The sequence below is a fragment of the Poecilia reticulata genome, linkage group LG5 (genome assembly GCF_000633615.1).
Source record: "Poecilia reticulata strain Guanapo linkage group LG5, Guppy_female_1.0+MT, whole genome shotgun sequence".
NCBI classification, from domain to species: Eukaryota; Metazoa; Chordata; class Actinopteri; order Cyprinodontiformes; family Poeciliidae; genus Poecilia; species Poecilia reticulata.
The window spans coordinates 12,136,383-12,156,526 of record NC_024335.1 but is presented as its reverse complement, the minus strand read 5'-3'; the positions used below and the strand labels follow the sequence as shown (position 1 = coordinate 12,156,526).

Genomic DNA, 20,144 nt, shown 5'->3' with positions numbered 1-20,144 from the left:
GACAAGAAGTAAGTAGAAATTATTGAAACTGGAGTCAAAAAAAAAATAAATAAATAAATAAATAAATAATAATAATAATAATAATAATAATAATAATAATACTTCAGGAAGCCCAGGCAACCAGATTTCTAACAAAGTCTGACTGAAATAAACTGTAAAGACGGTTATTGCTCAGTACAGTAAGACGAGCAATAAATATTTATGTAAGCAATGTGTCCAACCTTGAAATGGATGCCAACATGGTGATCAGAAGACAGCAGCTAACAGTTCTGCAAATCAACACAAAATGTGAGCTGTGAGGCTTCATGGATCTCATGTTAGAATGTACATATTTTAAAAGCTACTTAACCTGGTTGATTTAAAAGGAAACCAACAATATTCTGCAGAGACATTAATGCTAACTTCCACTTGCTAACTGTTATTGTTCCTTCTAACGACAATAACAGTAGCACCCCCTACTGGTGGGGAATATGTATCATTTGGATGAATGATCATGAGATTTGATACATGGAAGCATCGTCTCTTCAAGCTGTAAAATATTGGACCTAACAAAATATTTGCCAAAGACAAATACTGGCTGTAATGTAGCAATATGAAGGTGAGAAGATGAGCAGCATATGAGCTTAACGTTTGTATTTCACCTGTATGTAATCCTCCCAAAGACTTTCTGAAGCGTAAGCTGGGAATCTGGGGTATATCTAATGGAAATGATGACTTAAACAATACATGTCTGCGCATAGTCATCTTGCCGATGTGTGAAGCCATTACAATGTCATTTAGTGACTGATGTTCAGTAATTTCTCTCACCGATGACGGCTTCTGCTCCTGCTGGGGGCGCTCCGTCTTGGGCTGGCCGTCTGTCCCTTTTGGCTCCGACGTCTTCACCCCGTCCGCTTGCTGCTGAAGACGGGAAGCTGCTTGGAGGAAGGGGACAGATGTGTGGCTGTCATGAGTAATAAACTCAACCGTACAATGCTGCCAGCTGTTCAAGCTGGAAACAAAAAGAGATTTGAGAAAATGCAAAGGATTGATAGGTCAGAGTTAGCCATTAAGACATGTGGAGTGAAATCCTGGCTAGCTTTGTGCTGCTACACCTTAGTCATTTAAGCAGCTCTCTAAGTTACATCAGATGAAGGGAATGTCTGTGCTCAAGTGCGCTTTGACGTGATTTGCCCAGGAAACAGGGAGCGTTCTTCTTTCTTTTCCCCAATGTAGATGATCTCCTGATACATGACGCAGTCTGTCTGCTTCTTACACCTCCAGACTGTCTCTGGCCTGGTAGAATGAGCCAACATCTCGCAAACTCACCTGAAAAGCTTCCCTGGCTGCAGGAACTGTCCTCCACGGCCGACCCATAAACAAATGAGTCTTTTTTTACTGGAGTAACACAAGACACACTTTCCTGTGAAAAGATGTACAATTAGATTTTCATACTTGTATTTTTTTAAAATAAAAAATACATTTAAATGGGAGTTAATACTCCAGGTGTACATTTGCTTTAAAGCCTTTCTTAATATGCACATGGTTGAAAAGAGACGACCTGCATAAACACATTAATATGTATGACTGTGCAGTCCATTTTCAGGCCCGTCATTATTGGGATGTGATGAAATCCATTGAGTCTTTTTATGCTCTTTGTTTTTACTGTGCAGGTAACAGCTGCCGACTTAAAACTCCGTTATTTCCCCCCCCACAGTAAATATTAAACAAAAGTTAATGGAGGCAGTATAATCAGGGGAGAGATTCAAGCGTCTTTGTTTTCCCAGAGTGACTTTAATAATGTATGCACTTTCATAATGTGTTTATCAGTGTGCCTGCGTCTGTACCCACCAGTCCAGTTTCATATTCCTCCTCGGCGTCGTGCTCCTCCACAACGCTGGTGAAGCTGCTGGCGTTGGAGGAGGAGCGAGACAAGTCCTGAGCCTCGGGGATGGAAGGCGCTCTGCAACACATCGCCAGACTACACACCTGGGTTACTTTGATCATATTAACACCTGTCTCTTTTCACATATTTCACAAGCCTTCCCGTGTGTGTAGCTTTAGCACGAACGGAGATGGTCACCTGTTCTTTGTGGCTGCAAACTCCGGAGAACTGTGGGCGGAGGAGTTGCCTGATTTGTTTTCTTTTGACAAGTGGCTGCAGTCTGGAGTTTTCTGTGTGTTGGGAGAAACCTCTCGGCTGACGCAAAGAGGAGGAAATCAGGCGATGAAAACAAGAAAATTGGTTTAAGTTCTCCACTGATAAGTAGAATGGAGTATTCTTGTAAAAATATGGGCTTTAAGACCAATAAAGTGCCTCTTACTACAACTGAAAAACTGCTCATAAAAATCTACAAATGAACTGCTACATTGAACTTTATTTGATCACAACATGTAGCCTTGTTCAAAGTTGCTAGTAGAATTGCAACAACTGTCTTGCAAAGGAAATTTACCTCCTGAACCTTTTCGCATTTTGTTGAGCTACGACTACAAACATCAATGTATTTATTGGGATTTTAGGGGATATACTAGCACAAAGTGAAGTGGAAGGAAAAGTATTTTCAAAATGCCTAAAAGCCAAGATTTGAAAAAGTGTGGTGTGAATTTGTATTCAGGTCTGGTTACTTTCCCACCTCTAAATAAAATCCAGTGCCAACAACGGCCATCAGAGGTCACCTAATTAGTACACTGTCCAGGTGTGTGTAATTTAGTCTCAGTCCAAATGCAACAGTTTTCTGAAGGTCTCAGAAGTTTGTTAGAGAACATTAATGAGAAAAAAAGCATCAGGAAGACCAATGATYTCAAAAGACAGAGACACAGTTGTGGGGACGTTGAAAGTGAGGTAAAGTTATAAAACAATATTCCAACAGTTTTGCTAAAAATGAGGGTGTTAAAATAATCTTCCATGGAAAATTCAAATTTTTTTTTTTATAGAGGGTTATGTGAAAAAACAAAGTATTTTACAACCAAAAGACAAAAGTATTGACTCGGGGAAACTGAATACAAATGCACACCACACTTTTCAGATATTTATTTCTAAGAATTGTGAAAACCATGTGTTACCATCTTTCACGTCAAACTTCTGCGCTAAGACTGTGACTGTAATGTAAGAAAAGGTGAAAAATGTGTGGGTCTGTCATCCCTTTTGTAAGGTACGAAAAGCCATTGAGTGTCCATTTCTCAGATTTTAATTCTTGCTGAATTAATTAGTTGTCCTTCCTTCCATCTGTTGCAACAATGTTCTGTCCTCACTACCCACTCCCTGCTGTACTCTCACCTCCTCTCTTGGACCTCCTGGATGTTCTCGATGCCAATGGCACTGCTGCGGCGCGAGCTAAAGGGTCCAGACTTTTTTCTGGTTGGGCTTTTCCCAGGAATGATCAATGACTAACAGGGTGCAAGAGAAACAAAATAGTAAGAGACACATTTTGGGGGAAGTCATTGGTGCAAAGCATTCATCATACTGTAGTGCAATTGAAGCAAATAAAATCCATCTACATGTATAAATATTCTGCTGACAATTTATGATCTGATGATAAATGTTCATAAAGTACCGTTTTAAAAAAACACACCAGGATTCAGACAACTGTGTAATTTCATGTACACAGTTGTACATGAAACTACACATGTAGTTCATGTGTAGTTTAAACATGTACACACTCCTGTTAAAATTAGTAATGTCTCTGTAAACTATGACTTTAGATAAGTATGCAAATGTCAAGAAATCCTTCTGGAACAACTAACAACTTCATCAGATTCACAAAAATAACTAAGTGCTTTTAGCTCAAAAGACTAAATGCTTACATCAAATCAAAAGGTGTTTTAAATAAGTATTAATCTAAAGATGTGCACACCTTTGCAACCAGGTTACTGCATCTTTGTAACATTTTGTTTTCTTTTTCGGCCAGGTTTTTGTTTTGAACCTGAATTGTAGAAGCGGTAAGAGTTTAGTACTTCTTTCTAATTTGTTGAAACACAAGTACATAAGAACACTCTCTTATGTCTAGTGATATATCAATTTTGTAAGTATTACAGTACAATATCCAAGCAAAAAACCTCAAAAGCAGGAACAAAATTGTGTATTTGTTCTATGCGAGTTCAAAAAAAGTTACAAATAAGGAAATTTAAGAACATTCAGGCTTCAAGCTCTGAGTTAAAGCATCAAACAGCAAAAACAAAACTACCCTCCCTCATGTCATTATTCATATGTTTGTTTCTATCAGTCAAATCATAAAACACATCAGTTTTTACTACATGAATGAATGACTTAAATGTGGTTGCAAATCACTACATGTAATATTAACAGCATCTCCCACAGCAACATAAACTAAAACACATTCTAATCTAAGCAACACAGGAATGTTACAAATTGTTCCATGAAGAGAACACATTAGAAATGCAAACAAATATGATAAACAGTAAGAGAGAAAATGCATGAACCTCTTCTATTGTTCCTATCCCTATGGCACTGCCTCGGCGTCCATATTTACTGGGACTTTTCCCCGCGACAAGCAATGACTGAGCCACACAAGACGGGGCAAAGGGAAGCAGAGAGGGAGAGAAAGGGGGAGATAAAAGATGGAAGAAGCAAGAGAGAGAAAGAAAAAGAAAGAACACATCATAAGATCTCATGCGCAGAGCACAAAGAATTTTAACAGCAGGGAGCAAAACAGCTTTAAAGGGAGCTTGCAGCATAACTTAAAAAGCAAACACGAGGAAAAGGAAATGGTGAAAAGCTTCACAGGGTTCAGGAAGTTTAAGGTCAAACATAGGAGGATCAGCACAGCAGGCATGCTGGCAGGTACTGCCCTAAAGGATACAAGTTTGTTTACCGATGCATTAAGAGGAGAAGGGGACAACTGGGGCTGACGTTCCAAACAGGTACTATAACATCAAAAAGCTTTTCATAAATGGGGCAAAAGAAATTCCCCAAAAGTTGAAACATACAACATTAAAAGGAGACACAAACAGGGCAAGGTGCTCTTGAGGTTTATGATAAGTGCCATGCATATTCTCTAGCCACACATCCACAAAGTTGCATCAAGTGTTTGCAATGAGGAGACGCTCATTATGAAAGCATAGCAACGAGGGAGGGAGTCTGGGTAGTCATACAGCTGCTAGTCTAAGTTCACTTCAAACCCTGGAAGAGGGACTCAAAAACAATCACTTCCTTTATTCCAAAATAGGCACAGTTTTTCCCCAGCTAAAAGCCTGCCAATTTATGCTGCAACACTTCTTCAAAAAGAGGACACTGAATAAAATGCATAAAATCTTGTTTTATGTTTTTTTCCCCCTCTCCCCTAAACAGAAAAACAGGATTAACACAAACACCATGAGTCATAAATGGAAAGAGTCAATTAGTGAAAGATGAGTACAAACCAAGAGTGATTATAAAATGTCAGAAATAAAAGTAAGTGCTTTGGTGTTAAGAACATACAGATGAGTACTTTGTCACGCCGCTTTTGAGTCGAGACCCTTCTGAACACGTGTTTACCCACTGTGCTGTGAAAACACCATGTCCTGAATGTGAGGTGTGTGTGTGTTCAGATGAGCGGCATGTCAACCAAAATGAGCTACTTACAATCCCTGGAGTTTTGGGGCTCTCTGCGGGATTATGGGTAAAGCTGCCACTGTGACTAGTGGAGACTGTGTGTGACTTCTTGTTACTGAGACCCATGGCGTCCATTGACTGGCTTCTGCTGCGGATGACCCGCTGCAGAGAGAACGAGGAGATATCCATAGTCAGTGGATCCACCTTCATATCGTGTGGAAACCCAGAACACTGACTAATATTCCCAAGTCTATAAAGGGAATTTTTACCATATTGGTATCCCTTCTACATATGTGTAAAAGACTTAACAGATTCTTTTAAAAAAAAAGTAGGATAAACTCATTCTGGAAAAATTAAGCATCTTCGAATCCAAGATGGTCAGATTGTCTTGGAGTTTTAAATGTATAACTTCCCGTTTCTCTGGGGTGTACATATGACATGACAGAGAGATCAGTTTCTCTTAGACAGTCATCAAAATGGGGAGGACAAGAGAACATGCCATTCAAATAGAGCAGAAGAATCAGCTGATATTCATAAGTCATAAGTCCAGCTGTAACTGGACTTATGACTTATGAAGTCATAAATCAGTTCAAGCAAAGCAAACTTGCCTGAACTCGCCCAAATCTTGAATCATTGTGATTTTATAAAACAAAGCAAAGCAAAAAATTAATTAATTTAAAAAATCTGGAGCTGCAACCACCAGTAATTTCCTGGAACCAGAGCAGCAAACCAGTTGTTTGGAGCTTGCTAAACACTACTGGGATTTAAAATGGAATGATCTGGAGGAAGACGTATCATGATGTGGGGGAATTTCTATTCTTTCTCAAAGGCAAGGAGAACATTTCAATAAAAACCTGGTGACTTCTGGCCAAAAACTGAAACTGGACCATCACTGGGTTGGTGCAGGATTATTGATCATAGACAGACCTAATTCCATTAGAAAACCTCACGTAAATGGTTTACATTTTTCCACTGCAATCTTTTTATATTCGTTTTTGGCTAATTAATTAATTAATTAATTATATTTTATTCATGTCAGTTTGTCCTATTATTAATAAAACAGAGTTTATTAGATCTGTTGCTAGATGTGATTAAATATAAATGTTATGAGGAGATTAAGGAAATGTAGTTTTAATAACATGTGTTTTATAGGGTGTGTGTGTAATGTGTGTGTGACAGGTGTGTTGTGTATGCAGGACTGCTTCTTAACTTTATTGGTAGTGTAGATCAATGGACAACAGGAAGAAAGTAAACTAAGGGGATGCTGCTTAAGAAAATGTTGCTTAAGATGAAGATACATCTTCATTAAAATGATCTATTGTCAGCTGAACGTAGATGAGTCTGAAGCATGAAGACGACTAAGACAAGGACTGCAAAAATTAAGAGACAGCAGGACAATGCAATCTACCCAGCTGTACTACAACAGAGACGAAGAAGAGTGGAAAATCTTTACAGATGTAACTTGCGAAGGTGACAAAGACAAAGATACAGCAAGTTAGTATTTGGCAACTTGGCAAAAGAAGGGCAAGAGCACATTTAAGGTAGTCTGTAATAAAGGTTGAAGAAAAACTGGTTGACCGACATACTGAGAGCAGCTGAGACTGAAGTTGAGGGAAAAAAAAGGTTAACTGAAGAAAAACATTAATGGAATGCTGCCCATGGGGAGATGTGCAAATTGCATCATAAGCTGCGTAATGAAGGGTCATTAAATTGCTCATCAGCTATCACAATTCCTGCTGCCAGGCCTCAGTAGCTGGGTGTCGCTTCACCACGGCCAGTGATGGAGAACTCTCAGTCAGAGTAAAGTGCCTTTCATACACAAGAGGACACTCCGCATCTTCCAAAGCCACAGCGCCATGTGAAAACCCACCGAGTTCAGCAGTCACAGCCAAGTGAGGACAGCAAATGCCAAAGGACTGGTCCTTTGAGATACTGCACATTTTCTATGCTTTGTTTCCTCATGTGTGAATACCCAGAATCCCAGCCAAGAGAAATGAGAGGACGAAAAGTAAAAGAAAAACATCCGAAAAGTTTTTCCACTCATCACCACTCTTGCCCATGCATGTGCAATTGCAGATAACCAGTGCACCTAATCAATAAAAAAAAATTATGCTGTACCTTAAAGGACTCAAAGAAGCCGCCCCCTCCGCCTCCACCTCCGTTCTCCAGCTTATCTTCGTCCCCACCCAGACCCATCATGGACTGGCTGTTAATGTGCAGCTCCTCGTACAATGTTTCCAACAGGGCCGAACGTGTTCGCTCCTGTCAACAAGCAAATCCACTATATTTTCAGTGACAGTACATCTAAAAATTCACTTTTGAGGACGATGAAGTCAGTAGGTTGCAGGTACAAGCAAGAGGTCGCATGCTAGATTGTAGCAACATGAATAAACACATTACAATAAATGAAAAAAAAAAGACAATGTTTTCTTAAATATGCTTCTCACCTCTAGCTTTGCAAACTTCTCGGCCTTGTAGCAGGCGTACTCCGCATTGATAAGCTTCGTGAAGAGGAACTCATGGAATTCAGGGCCCTGAGGATGAAAAATACACAACATTTGGAGAAGAATAAAGGAGAGTATATGGCGTCTCCCTGGGAAACAGATGTGTTTGTTTGGTTGCTGACCTTTCTGAAAATGGCGGGGTCAGGTAGAGCAGGTCCAAAGAAAGGTACATCATCTCTAGCTGTGACTGACACCTGAGAAAAAAAAAACCCAAAAAACCAAAAAGTGAAAGATTTTTTTTTTGTTTTTGCATTTTAGACACACTGGTCAAAAGTGTTTCTGAATGGTGATGTTTTTTGTTAATCAAGATAATTTTTAAGAGGTGAAAAAAATCCAAACAAACCTGGGTCTATGTGAAAAAGTATTTCCAGCCCATGATCTTGTTAAATCATGAATGAACTTGGATTAATCAAATTATCTTTGGTTCATAGGCCACACCAAGGCCTGATTACTGCCCAACCATTAAAATCAAGAAAACCCCTAAAAAGAACCTGACCTGTCTGACAACATGAAGTAGGCTAAAAGAAAAGAAAACACATCTAAAGAAATTCAAGAACAAAACAGAATGTTATTAACATGTATGAGTTTGGAAAGTGTTACAAAATAATTTCTAATGTTTTAGTACTCCAGTGAACCACATTGAGAGACATTATCCACAAATGGAGAAGATATGCACACATGCCAAAACCGCTTCTCAATTTTATTAAGAATCATTCAGGAAATCACAACGCCACCCCCTCCCCATCACCCCCCAAAAATAAAAACATGCTGGTAGTAACATTCTGCAGGTCACAGTTGCCTCAGGCCAAGGTCAATATCAATAAGAAAAACTACCTTGAAACTTGGGAGAGTTTCAAGGTAAATACTTCTGCTGACTGAAAAAAAAAATCCTCCCACAAATATCTATCTCAGATTTACAGAAAACGCCCTGATGATTCTGCAGGCCTTTGGAGTTAAAATTTATTGGCCAAAGAGACAAAAGGGTAAGGGTCTCATTTGGAAACTGATATTTATACAGTAATTACTGTGAGTATCATTGTCTGATCTGAAAAGTCTTTGCTGATCTAGTATATGTAGGTGCAACAAAAAAGAAGAAAAAAAAACATGGTATGTGGAGTGTGTTATGTGTCTCTTTTCATAACAGCAAAAACAGATGGTTTAATAGGTTATTGAGAGGGTTTTATTTAAGTTCTATTTTAAAAGGAAAAATAATTTCTCCCATGACTCTAAATAATTACATCAAAACATTATGGTAATTTAAGAGATAACACTAGTAATTAGGATTCAGCCCTCTAAGCAAACTTCAATTGGATCTGAAACGTGTTCATCAGATAACCATGAACATTTTATAATAGAAAACTGTCATTCTGTGAAACAAACCTTGTATGTAACATTGTCTGAGCACGCGTTCTCCACCTGCACCACAACATACGCATGTAAGAAGTTGGACTGGATCATGTCCGGTACAAAGGGAGTGTTTTCCTCCTGGAACACGATGGCCACAATGTCGTTGCCTATGTGCCTCTTCCTCTGCAGCTGAAGGGGGGAGCCACAAATACAGAAAGTTACCAACTTAAAAATATATGATAACCAATCCTAGCACTAAAAACACAATTGTGTTAGAGAATCCGTACCAGAACCTGCACTCAAAGATTGTCTTAAGAGGAATTTGTTTGGGTCCCAAAAGAATAGAGTAATCCTTGCGACATAAAATCCTCTCTAAAAATTCAGTTCAGTTTTACAGCCAAACATATTGTAACTCTCATATCTCATGTTTGGGTGACAAATATTACTAAAAGAATGAAGTATGAACGGTACTGGAAAATATGTACATGATGTAGTTACTACAGCTACATTTCCCATTTTTGATGCCTAAATAGGTTTGCTAGGCATATACATCACAGAAATATATCATTTGGAATAACAGAGAAGGTAATGTCAAACAAAGAGAGGGTGGTGGCCACACAAATGACTGTAGTAGAGCATTTCCCTTGTTGCCAAAAAGCTTCAAGTTGCCAAAAGGACACATTTGCACTTGGAGGACACAGCACCCGTCCTGAAGTCTAAATCTTTCATGCAGGCGATCTACTTTAAGAAAAAAAAATCTGCCGCTGCTAAACAATAGGGACAGATTCTTTTTGTGCTGAAATATGAATGCATGCCGTCACCTTACTGGCTTTTGCAAGGTATTCTAACTTAGTTACATACATAAATATCTAAGGAGATGACTTCATCTCTTTATATCTAAAATTTATGTAGATTTCACTTTGCAGTGTCACATTAGTACTTGTTCCAAATATTTTTTTTCTACATCAGATAGCAGAATACAGGTTATGAGTGCAGATCAAAATGTATATATGCACCATAATAAAATTCTTATCAGGAATATTGCTACCCAAATCAATCAGATGCATGTAATTCAGAAAGAAGTGACAGCAGATTCTGCTAACAGATACAGAAAGAGGGRAATTCAAAAATATTCTAAGCACATTCTTTGACCTCTGACACTCCACAGGAGACTGTAGCCTTCCATCATTTATAGGGCTAYTTAACAATATAATACAACTGTTAAATGAAGCTGCATCATATACCCTCACCTGCCACTTTATTAAATACACCTGTCCAATTCCTTATGCTGAAAATGAGAGAACCTGTCAAGACTGCAGCAACTCATTGCATCTAGATGTGTTGATGATGACTTGCAGAAGATGAAACGGTGCATGAGCATGAGTTAGAAACACAGATTYAAATGAKTTTGAACATTGCATGCTGGTCGGTGCAAGACCCGCTGTTCTGAGTGTTTCAGAAACTGCTGGGAATTTYATGCACAGTTCTCTCTCTTACRGCTCATGCATTCATCCTGCCAGCAGATTAAGATGCTAGTGGTGTAATGGTGGGGAGAATATTTTCTTGGCCTGCTTTGGGYCCATTAGTACCAGTTGAAAAGAGCATTGTTGAAAATCTTTAGCCTGCCTTATCCATACATCTCGACTCAAATGGCCTCCTCAGTCACCAGATCTTAATCTAATAAAGCACCTTGGGGACATTCACAACACGGATGAGCTTCYGACAAATCTTTTACAATTGYATCAGGCTGTCAAGRCAATTTGTTACAACAAAWTCTCWGAGGAATGTTTCTGACTCCTTGCTGAATCAATACCACAAGGAATTAATAGTTTTAAAATGGAGTCCAACACGGTACTAGCGAGGTGTACCTAGTAAAGTGGCTTGTAAATTCAGATTAAAAACAGTGTCTGCAATGTTAGTGTGCCCTTGAAAAAATGTCTCACAAGAAGACCAGTTGTATATCCAGCCCAACAGAGCCAATATTTACTCTGTAATTAAGCGATGATGATGGCATTTGCTTTTCCAGAAACAGTTCACTTGCTTTATAGCCTCTTCGTGTTATAGCCAGCCTGTTTGTCATGCTGTGAACAATCAACCATCTGGCTCTAAACCTGGGAGGTTTCCACCAGGAGCCGGAGCCATGGCAGGCATGCATWAGCCTGAAATGGATTCTCACTAAGAGTGTCTCAGAACTAAATAAAATGTCCAGACTAAAGATTTGGTAAAAATCATGATGAATTCAAAGTGAAAGAGGCTGAATTCTTCTCAGGCATTTTCAAAAATGGTGCAAAGCTGTGTTCTATATAAAAATATTTCAAATAATTTTTATTTATCAGCGTTCAGAAAATGTTAAGATTATTAAGTAATATTAAGAATATTATTTTCACAGGTATGGTGAAAACTGCATAAAAACTTTAATAATAGAACCTAGCTCTCTGGCAGTAAGAGTCATAACCGTTTCAGCCGTTTTAATTATGTATTGATAGATACTGGTGATAAATTTCTAAGACAACATTAAAGGCTGAATATTAGAGAACACATTATATGTAAATTCAGGCAGCCAGGTTGCTGCTGCTTCATTCCTTTATAGTTGACATTTTTAGTAGTTCCTCTCACACACGCACTTTCCGAACTCAGACAGCTTAACATCGTTCAGCTTATTCTCTCCATGCAGATTTACTGCCAGGCCAGATCATCAGCCTACTAAATTCAGCCTACTTTCCTTCCAGAATAAAGGCTTTGGTTTTAAGTGTGCTCCCTGCCTCCTTTTTCCTGTTCCCTGATGAATCATCCCATGTGGGCGGTGTTTATGTCCTCTGTTTGTCTCCATGTCTTGGCTTTATGAACCAACTGTGCAGGGTTACTTTGGTAACAAAGTTCAAACCACTCATGGCACTAAAGAGCTTCTGAGAACAAATGCAGCACTTTACAAAAACAATAGCAGAGAGATGAGAGTCTGCAGCYAGAAACCAACAGAGCAAGAATGTCAATGCAGGTAGGAAGAACTGCAGYGTTATTTCTCAACAACAGAAACAGGAACAACTCAAAACATTTCCATTGCATTTTCACTTTATCACCTATACGATTTTTGTAATTTTCTTCATATTTTCWGGCAAAACTTGGGAAGATAAGGGTCTCTGCTATTTTTTTTAAATGTATGAGTATGACATTTAGTTGCAATACAGAATGAGATGCATTGTGTTAATTAGGGAAACTTAACAGATGGCAAGATTTAGCTGGAACCTGTTAGYTGTAACCTTCTCAGTCATTAAAATAAATGATGGTTAACAGATCAAACTGTTTATTTTCTAAAACTGGATAAGAGCTGTTGACATTTCATGGCCTACGACTTTCAAATCCAGAGAAAAGTGTCYGAGACATTATAGCTATGAGCACARCTTTTCTGTAAACAAACAAACTCATTTTAGGTGTAGATTCTCAACTATACAACAACATGTTAAGATCTTTCTTTTTTGTCTGGCAATTTTGRTTCTAACTTATTTAATCAAGATAAAATATACCCTTCCAAAAGCAAACCAAATCCATGTTCATGTCCCTCCTGTGGCATCACAGAGGAACCATCTGGGGGTTTTTTTTGAAGAGGAAAGGGATAAACTAAAAATTATATACTGAAATATCTTCAATGATAATTTTAAGTGAAGTTGCTAAATAAATGTAGAACTGCATCACYATCAACAAATACGGTAGAAATAAAAAGACTGAATTACAAGGTTTTGGAAGGCCTGGTCATTAACCGTGTATTTGATCCAGGTGCACTGGAGCAGGGATGCATTCAAAAGTTGCAGGACTGTCTCACTCTAGAACTAGAGTTGCTTTTTATGTTGTCACTAACTGCAAAAAAAGGTGCAACTGTAGCAAATTTTAAAAGGATTTTGCAAACTTGTGCATTATATCACTTCTGAGACGAGAATAAATAGTTCTGGTCAGGATTAAAAGCCACTGTTCCCATGATAATTTGACTGYGACTACGGTGTGATGGTGTATTATAATAACCTCAGAGTCAGATGAAGTTTAACATTTAATGAATAAAGTGTGAGCATCACACTAAAGCACACCCAAACAGCAGCAGCTGTCAGTGCATCATTAAAGATCTGTCTATGATCCACATAAACAGATCTTTTTATTTGTGCCTCAGAACATAAATAGGTTAAAACTGTAAATTAACATGTTGAATGAAGGATTTACTTTCGCTTTGGCCAAAGACAGCTACAAACAATGCTGATGACTGGAATAGAAAGTGAAAAATGAACAGAAAACTATTTTTAGACTGATACAACTGAATCATAGTGGGAAAAGTTGGAAACAGATTAATAAAACAAAACTTTTCCTCCACGTCATTCCATCCTGAAGGGCCTGGTAAATGAAAAAAATATTACCTTATTACAAGAGCCTTTTCCTGGGGTAATTTTTTTGTTTCTTTTTACCCCAGGAAATTCAAGAAAAATGCACAGGGGGGAACCACACAATTTCTGAAAGGGTTTTTTCACTTCCTTCTGCCTTAATAACAGTTTTTTTTATCAACTCACACTAACTACAGCATGACCAAATTATAAGTCAAGTATTATGATATTCAAACATTTGGTCCAAGTGTGAAATACTGGAAAACATTCAAATCAGGACAAATACGTCTATTTTGGCACCGTTTGGAGAGTTTTCATACTTTAGCGATGATGATGGTGCGCAGACCACAGCGGCTGTGCGAGTCCTTCTAAAGTAGGGCACAGTTTCTTTTCCAGTTGCTTTCTTGAATCCCTTTTTATTCATCTACGATCTGGGGCTCTGCAATTATTTTTGTCACTGCCGCGGCTCAGAAGGGGGTTTGTTCACAAACTGGAAGGTTAGTGGTTCTGTCAACAGCAGCACCAATTTGCCTTGCCAAGTGCCAAGATAACACACTGAACACAAACCCCCCCCCCCTCATCTACCACCAGAAAAAAACAAAACAGCGCAGTTTATTTTCGTTTTTCTTTTAAGGGTCTGAAATTTCCCTATTGCAGCCTCCGTCTAGTGGGTTTGTGTAAAGTACACCCTTACTGATGCTTTGAAAATTAACTGGGTAATTGGCAGCCAGGTGCTGCTAATCAAAGGCACTCAGTCAAGTAATTAGCAGTAAGTGTGAGCACATCTACAAGGCAGAAGCCTGTGTAGTTTGCTGAYAAGGAGTATTTAAGTTTATGTTTACAAAATGCCTGAAAGGGAAGACACCAGCAATGATATGAGAGATGAAATTGTTGCTATGAATCTGAAAAARGCTATAAGGGTGTCTAAAAATGACTGCAGCTCAGCGTTATGTGACAGAAATGCCCATCAGTTGCTGGCTGCTATAATCCTTGAGGTCAGATCTACAAAATGCTCAGAATAAAAGAAACACTAAACTAAATCTTTAGTCTTGGTTAGGATGCTAAAGGTTAAAGGTCACAAAGGACAGTTATGGCCTGCTTGGAACGGGTACTCCCTCCTTTGTCTCAGTAAAACATGACTTAGGTTTRCACACTTTACCWCACAGAACCATACAGCAGGGCTGCTTGATGATAGAAAAAATATAATTATTYTGGACAATAATGAAGTCCTTGAAATTATTTAACATGATTAGTTATCGAGTCTGGAAATACAATGCCATTATTGCATATGAAACTAAATTATACCATACTTGGAAAAGAGAATGTGACAAATAATATATGATTTGTTTTTTCTTGATATTCTTTTTTACGCTGTTGGGAGGAAAATTTAAATAGGAATGTGTTTAACTGAACAGCCCTGACATAGAGAAATKATGCAATATGGTGTTTATAGACATCTGCACAAACACCCACCGAATGTGATCCCTTAAGGCCAATCGATATCAAGTGTTTATGAAKTCTATTYATCTTATTTTTATTTTCACTATAATGGACTTATTTTGTTTTGTAGCCAATTTGATCTGGGTTTCACGCTTCTTTTCAACAAAGAGTTAAAGAAATCTGGAAATCTCTAAAATGGTTTCAAAGCTATTCCAGCAAAACTTTAATGTAATTTTCTTCCTCAATTTCTCACAATAAATTAAAAAAGATAAACTTCCTAAAATGGCATACCTGTCAATATTTGCATTCTTTTTTCTAATCATGAAAAGCATAGAATAAACACATGGGGGAAAATATGAATCTTATTTACATTAGTTGAAACTAAGCTTGCAACCCAGACCAGATCAACAGAAAACTTCACAAATCAAAACCAGAAAGACTTGACAACACTACAACACTCATGAATAACTGGGATTTGTCTGTACCTGCTGTGAGTCTCCTTCCGTATAAGGCAGTTTGGTGGACACATGAAACATAATCTCCTTATTATGGAAATTTGTGTAAACCGATTCCATCCCCGTCTGCCCGTGAGTGACATCGAGTCCACCTCGAAAACTGGAGAAGCAAAAGAGAAGTATGGGAACTAAACRTAATAGAGAAAAAGATGGAGTAAAAGGATACAAATCTTGAGGGGACAGATGATGATGTCAGTAGAATGTAATTTTATCAGAGCTCTTGATCTATGATGATCACTCAATTAATGAAGGGAACTCCATCTTCCTACTTAGCTTACAATCTCAGCAACTCAATCTTTTTTGATTTGTTTTTCTTTAGTTCTTTAAAGAAATMTTTGATAAGCCATTGAGATACTGATAGTCTCCCTTTTACAGACATTAGATAGAGTACTCTTAATAAAAATTTAAAGTGTTTAAAGAAATTAACTGAAAAATGTCAAACCCTTTAAAGTCATGAAGCTCAATCTTTGTGCCCAAAAACTCCAGAAACTCAATGAAGGCTGGACTTTCCTCCATGTTCCCAAACAACTCCTCCTCTGATGTCTGCAAACAGCAGGCAGAAAGCATTTTCCAGGAGTTTGACACGTGAGTCTGAAAGCAAAGATTAGCTGAAGTATCTCTGAAATGCACCCACCTGGCCAAACTTTTGATAAATGACTCCAAACTTGAAGTTGTTGCTGATTACATGCTCATCAAAGGTGACAATGAGTCTTGAAGCCTGGGGATGAAAAAATGGGGAGCTCTTCATGTCACGYCATGATGACTAAGTGTTGATGGATGAGATGGAAAAGGAGGAAAAAATACAGCTACCTTTGGATAGAGGACAGGGTAAAACCTATCCACGTTTACCTCTTCACAAACAAGCTGCAAAATAATAGAAACAACAACGTGCTTCATCCATTTWGAATACAACTTAATTACTAATTCAGTATGATTGTGATTACCTACCTTTGCCATCTGAACCACATTGGGAAACTCAGTAAGGCAGGAAATGGGGATCACATCATGATGGGTTTTGTATTTTGTGCTGAAAAGTAAATAGCAATGCAGGAGTTTAGGAAAATGGAAGGAGTTAAACAAACAACAAAAAAGAAACGTTCACCCATAAAAAGCCACCAAGAAATTATTACATGCAAATGTCAAGACATTAGGTGAGAAGCTTTAATATCAACACTTTRTATAATGTGGTTAGTTTCTTCTTTATTAGTAGTTGTAACAAATTAAAATATAACTCTTACATCAGTGGAAACAAATAAGAAAAAAAWATATTCAAAATGCTGCAGGCAGTAACAAACAATATTTTCTTCTTTTTAAAAGTAAACATGCAACACCTTGAGAGCTAATTAGCTTGAAAATACAGAGTTGAGACTCATTAAATCCATCTCAAGAACAGCAATTTTCTTGCTTAGCGAGTATAATTATGAACGTTGCTAAGCCTGACTCAAACTGCAAAAATAAGTATAATAATAATTTAGAAACAGCATTACAGGAGCGATAGCTAACTTTTGTATGTTTTTTTTTTTTTTTAAACAATCTCTCTGTCCTGACAGCAGAATATAAGACAGATAATCTGTATTTCTGCAGATGGCTCGTCGGCCATCTGCAGAAATACACAGCTCTTGGTCAGAAACAACCAATCAGAGATATTGTAGCACTGTCAACCATGCTCGTGTGCATGCCGCTCACACCCTTCCCTCGGTCAGCGTGTACCATCACTTAAGCTCAAGATAAAYCCTTTWTATCAGCTCTCATCGTTTAAACAAGGCTACTTGAATCAGCCAGTKGAMATATTGGCTGAGTATATTGAGCATTTTCAGTAAAATAGAAATACAACGTGAGTTACTCTGCTGGTCTTTCAGGTCTGTTAAATATGACTATTTCCCACTGCCTGTAATTACATCCAGTTGAAGGGGTGACTGTGGGTGGTGTTCACCTACCAGAAAACAGGACAACGCGAAAAACATTGTGGGCTGTGTTACTGCTACCCCACCAAACAGTCATCCACTCTGAAGGTCCATTAACAAGCAAGGAGCGCTGCTATTAAAATCTTAAGAGGAATCTCTTGKGTGCTAAATTTAATTCACAGGTTACACTGCACACTGAGTGCTGCCTCTCACCCGCTCCTCTCTCTCAGTAAGTGTGATGGAGTGGAGGATTTTAGTGAATAAATATGACTTTGGGAAATAGTGGGTGGAAGGCCTTCYACTTTTTCAGCAGAGGTGAATGCTGGGTTGATTGCTGGATATTTTGYCACCACTCTTAAAAAAAGCAAGCAGCAAATTACCCCTGCTTCTCTCTTGTTGATTCAGGTTTTTTGTGTGYTTGAGAGGCCCCTCAAAGAAGAAAAAAAGAAACATACCGACACTACATTCTGCATGCAAAAAGAAGAACAAGTACAGGGCAAAATGTTAAAAAACTTGGAGGGAATACAGAAAAGAAAGGTGCTGTTATTGTGATGAACAGAGGGCAGACAGAAAAAAAAAACATTAATAGCAGACAAAACAAGTCAGAGTTAGAGGGAAATAATGGAACATAATGGTACCGTAGCATCAAGCGCAGATGCTCTTGATCCCCAATGACTTCATACTTCATTGAGAAGACCAAGTGGCCGAGGGCAGCATCCATCGTGTAGTAATTAAAGTGTTCCTGGGGGCAGATAAGTGAAGGAAATGTTACTATGATGTAATTCCACAAAGAAGTGACAATGGGTGACACAATAATAAAAAGATACTGCTGTGATAAATTCACAATTAGGAGTGGAGCCGAGAATAACAATCTTATTATCATCGTACAAAAGGTTTTATTGCACAGTCTGGTGAACACTAAGACAGTCTTGCAATAGCTGCACAAAAACTTGAGCATAATTTAGATAAACATATGGTGGGATTTTACAACATACTCTTTTCAAACCTTTCACTTTGACACAGGCTGTGCAGAGCAGAAATGATCTGTACGATTTCCCTAGTTGTTTCATTGACTTACGTTTTTGTACATAAAAAGTCCCTTAAAAAAAAAACTAAAGTAGGTAATGTTTATTTAAAAAAACGTTTTTTACATAATTGTTTTTTGCATATTTGCTAATCCGTCTCATATTATTTTTATGAGACAGATTGTGGAAAAATCAAGCTCCTCTATGTCCTCTTTGTGGTTCTACTGCCATCTGCAGAAATACTGTTCTGTCAGAAACAACCAATCCGAGCCAGCAGGAGGTTCTTAGAGCTGTCAATCAATCTTGTGTACATGCTGCTCATGTCCTCCCTCTTGTTCTCTGTTGTGCTACCTCTCCTTTTCCACAGTGGTGCCTACCATGCATGCACCGCCTTGTAAGCCACCAATGATGGGGGATAAACAGTTTTCTTGCAACAGTAAGTTGTTTCTCCACCCTTAGCACACCTGGAGCAAATCACAATCTTGAGCAGCGTGTACATGAGGATCATTGATGCCACTTAGACCCCCTTTCTAGTTCTGATTGGTTGTTTCTCATCTAGCAGCTTATTTCTGCAGATTGCATCAGGAGGAGGTGAAGTAGTGTGATTTTCTCAAATTATCTCTCATACTGTCATAATTTAGCCTTAGGAATTATGTAGAATAAATATTTGACATACTGCAGCTTTAACCAACACATTTCCGCAATTTTATTTCAGTGAAAATTATATACAGAACCACCATTCTCACCTTGCCCATGAAGTTCTTCCTGTAGATCTTGGCAGTGCTGTTTGTCTCCAGCTTAACGTGGGAGGCTGGACAGGTAGGSTKATCGGCCTCTGGYGGCTCTTTGGGCTCATGATTGGTTCCTTCAATCCAGTAGCCTCCAAACTGGGGCAGCAGGATGAGGGGAAAAGGGCTTCTGCGACCCAGAACCTGAGGACGATGGANTAAAAAGATACTGCTGTGATAAATTCACAATTAGGAGTGGAGCCGAGAATAACAATCTTATTATCATCGTACAAAAGGTTTTATTGCACAGTCTGCTGAACACTAAGACAGTCTTGCAATAGCTGCACAAAAACTCGAGCATACTTTAGATAAACATATGGTGGGATTTTACAGCATGCTCTTTTCAAACCTTTCACTTTGACACAGGCTGTGTAGAGCAGAAATGATCTGTACGATTTCCCTAGTTGTTTCATTGACTTACGTTTTTGTACATAAGTCCCTTAAAAAAACTAAAGTAGGTAATGTTCATTTAAAAAAACTATTTTTTACATAATTGTTTTTTGCATATTTGCTAATCTGTCTCATATTATTTTTATGAGACTGATTGTGAAAAAATCAAGCTCCTCTATATCCTCTTTGTGGTTCTACTGCCATCTGCAGAAATGCTGTTCAGTCAGAAACAACCAATCCGCGCCAGCAGGAGGTTCTTAGAGCTGTCAATCATTCTTGTGTACATGCCGCTCATGTCCTCCCTCTTGCTCTCTTTTGTGCTACCTCTCCTTTTCCACAG

The 20,144-nt window shown here is 38.3% G+C and overlaps 1 protein-coding gene across 1 annotated transcript in view; it reads right to left on the bottom strand.

The window, feature by feature from the left end:
* The window catches only part of rap1gapb (RAP1 GTPase activating protein b), a 103,169-nt gene that overhangs the window by 2,997 nt on the left and 80,028 nt on the right, over window positions 1-20,144 (bottom strand). The window contains exons 8-25 of the mRNA XM_017304878.1: window positions 18,240-18,343; window positions 16,646-16,724; window positions 16,508-16,561; window positions 16,332-16,415; window positions 16,140-16,240; window positions 15,668-15,797; window positions 9,415-9,570; window positions 8,157-8,228; window positions 7,978-8,064; window positions 7,649-7,792; window positions 5,561-5,692; window positions 4,420-4,497; window positions 3,257-3,366; window positions 2,063-2,179; window positions 1,831-1,960; window positions 1,309-1,402; window positions 808-914; window positions 222-269 (exon numbers count right to left, since the gene is read on the bottom strand). Of these exons, the coding sequence (XP_017160367.1) occupies window positions 261-269; window positions 808-914; window positions 1,309-1,402; window positions 1,831-1,960; window positions 2,063-2,179; window positions 3,257-3,366; window positions 4,420-4,497; window positions 5,561-5,692; window positions 7,649-7,792; window positions 7,978-8,064; window positions 8,157-8,228; window positions 9,415-9,570; window positions 15,668-15,797; window positions 16,140-16,240; window positions 16,332-16,415; window positions 16,508-16,561; window positions 16,646-16,724; window positions 18,240-18,343 (1,788 nt within the window). The 3' untranslated portion in view covers window positions 222-260. The remainder of the gene's footprint in view (window positions 1-221; window positions 270-807; window positions 915-1,308; window positions 1,403-1,830; window positions 1,961-2,062; window positions 2,180-3,256; window positions 3,367-4,419; window positions 4,498-5,560; window positions 5,693-7,648; window positions 7,793-7,977; window positions 8,065-8,156; window positions 8,229-9,414; window positions 9,571-15,667; window positions 15,798-16,139; window positions 16,241-16,331; window positions 16,416-16,507; window positions 16,562-16,645; window positions 16,725-18,239; window positions 18,344-20,144) is intronic.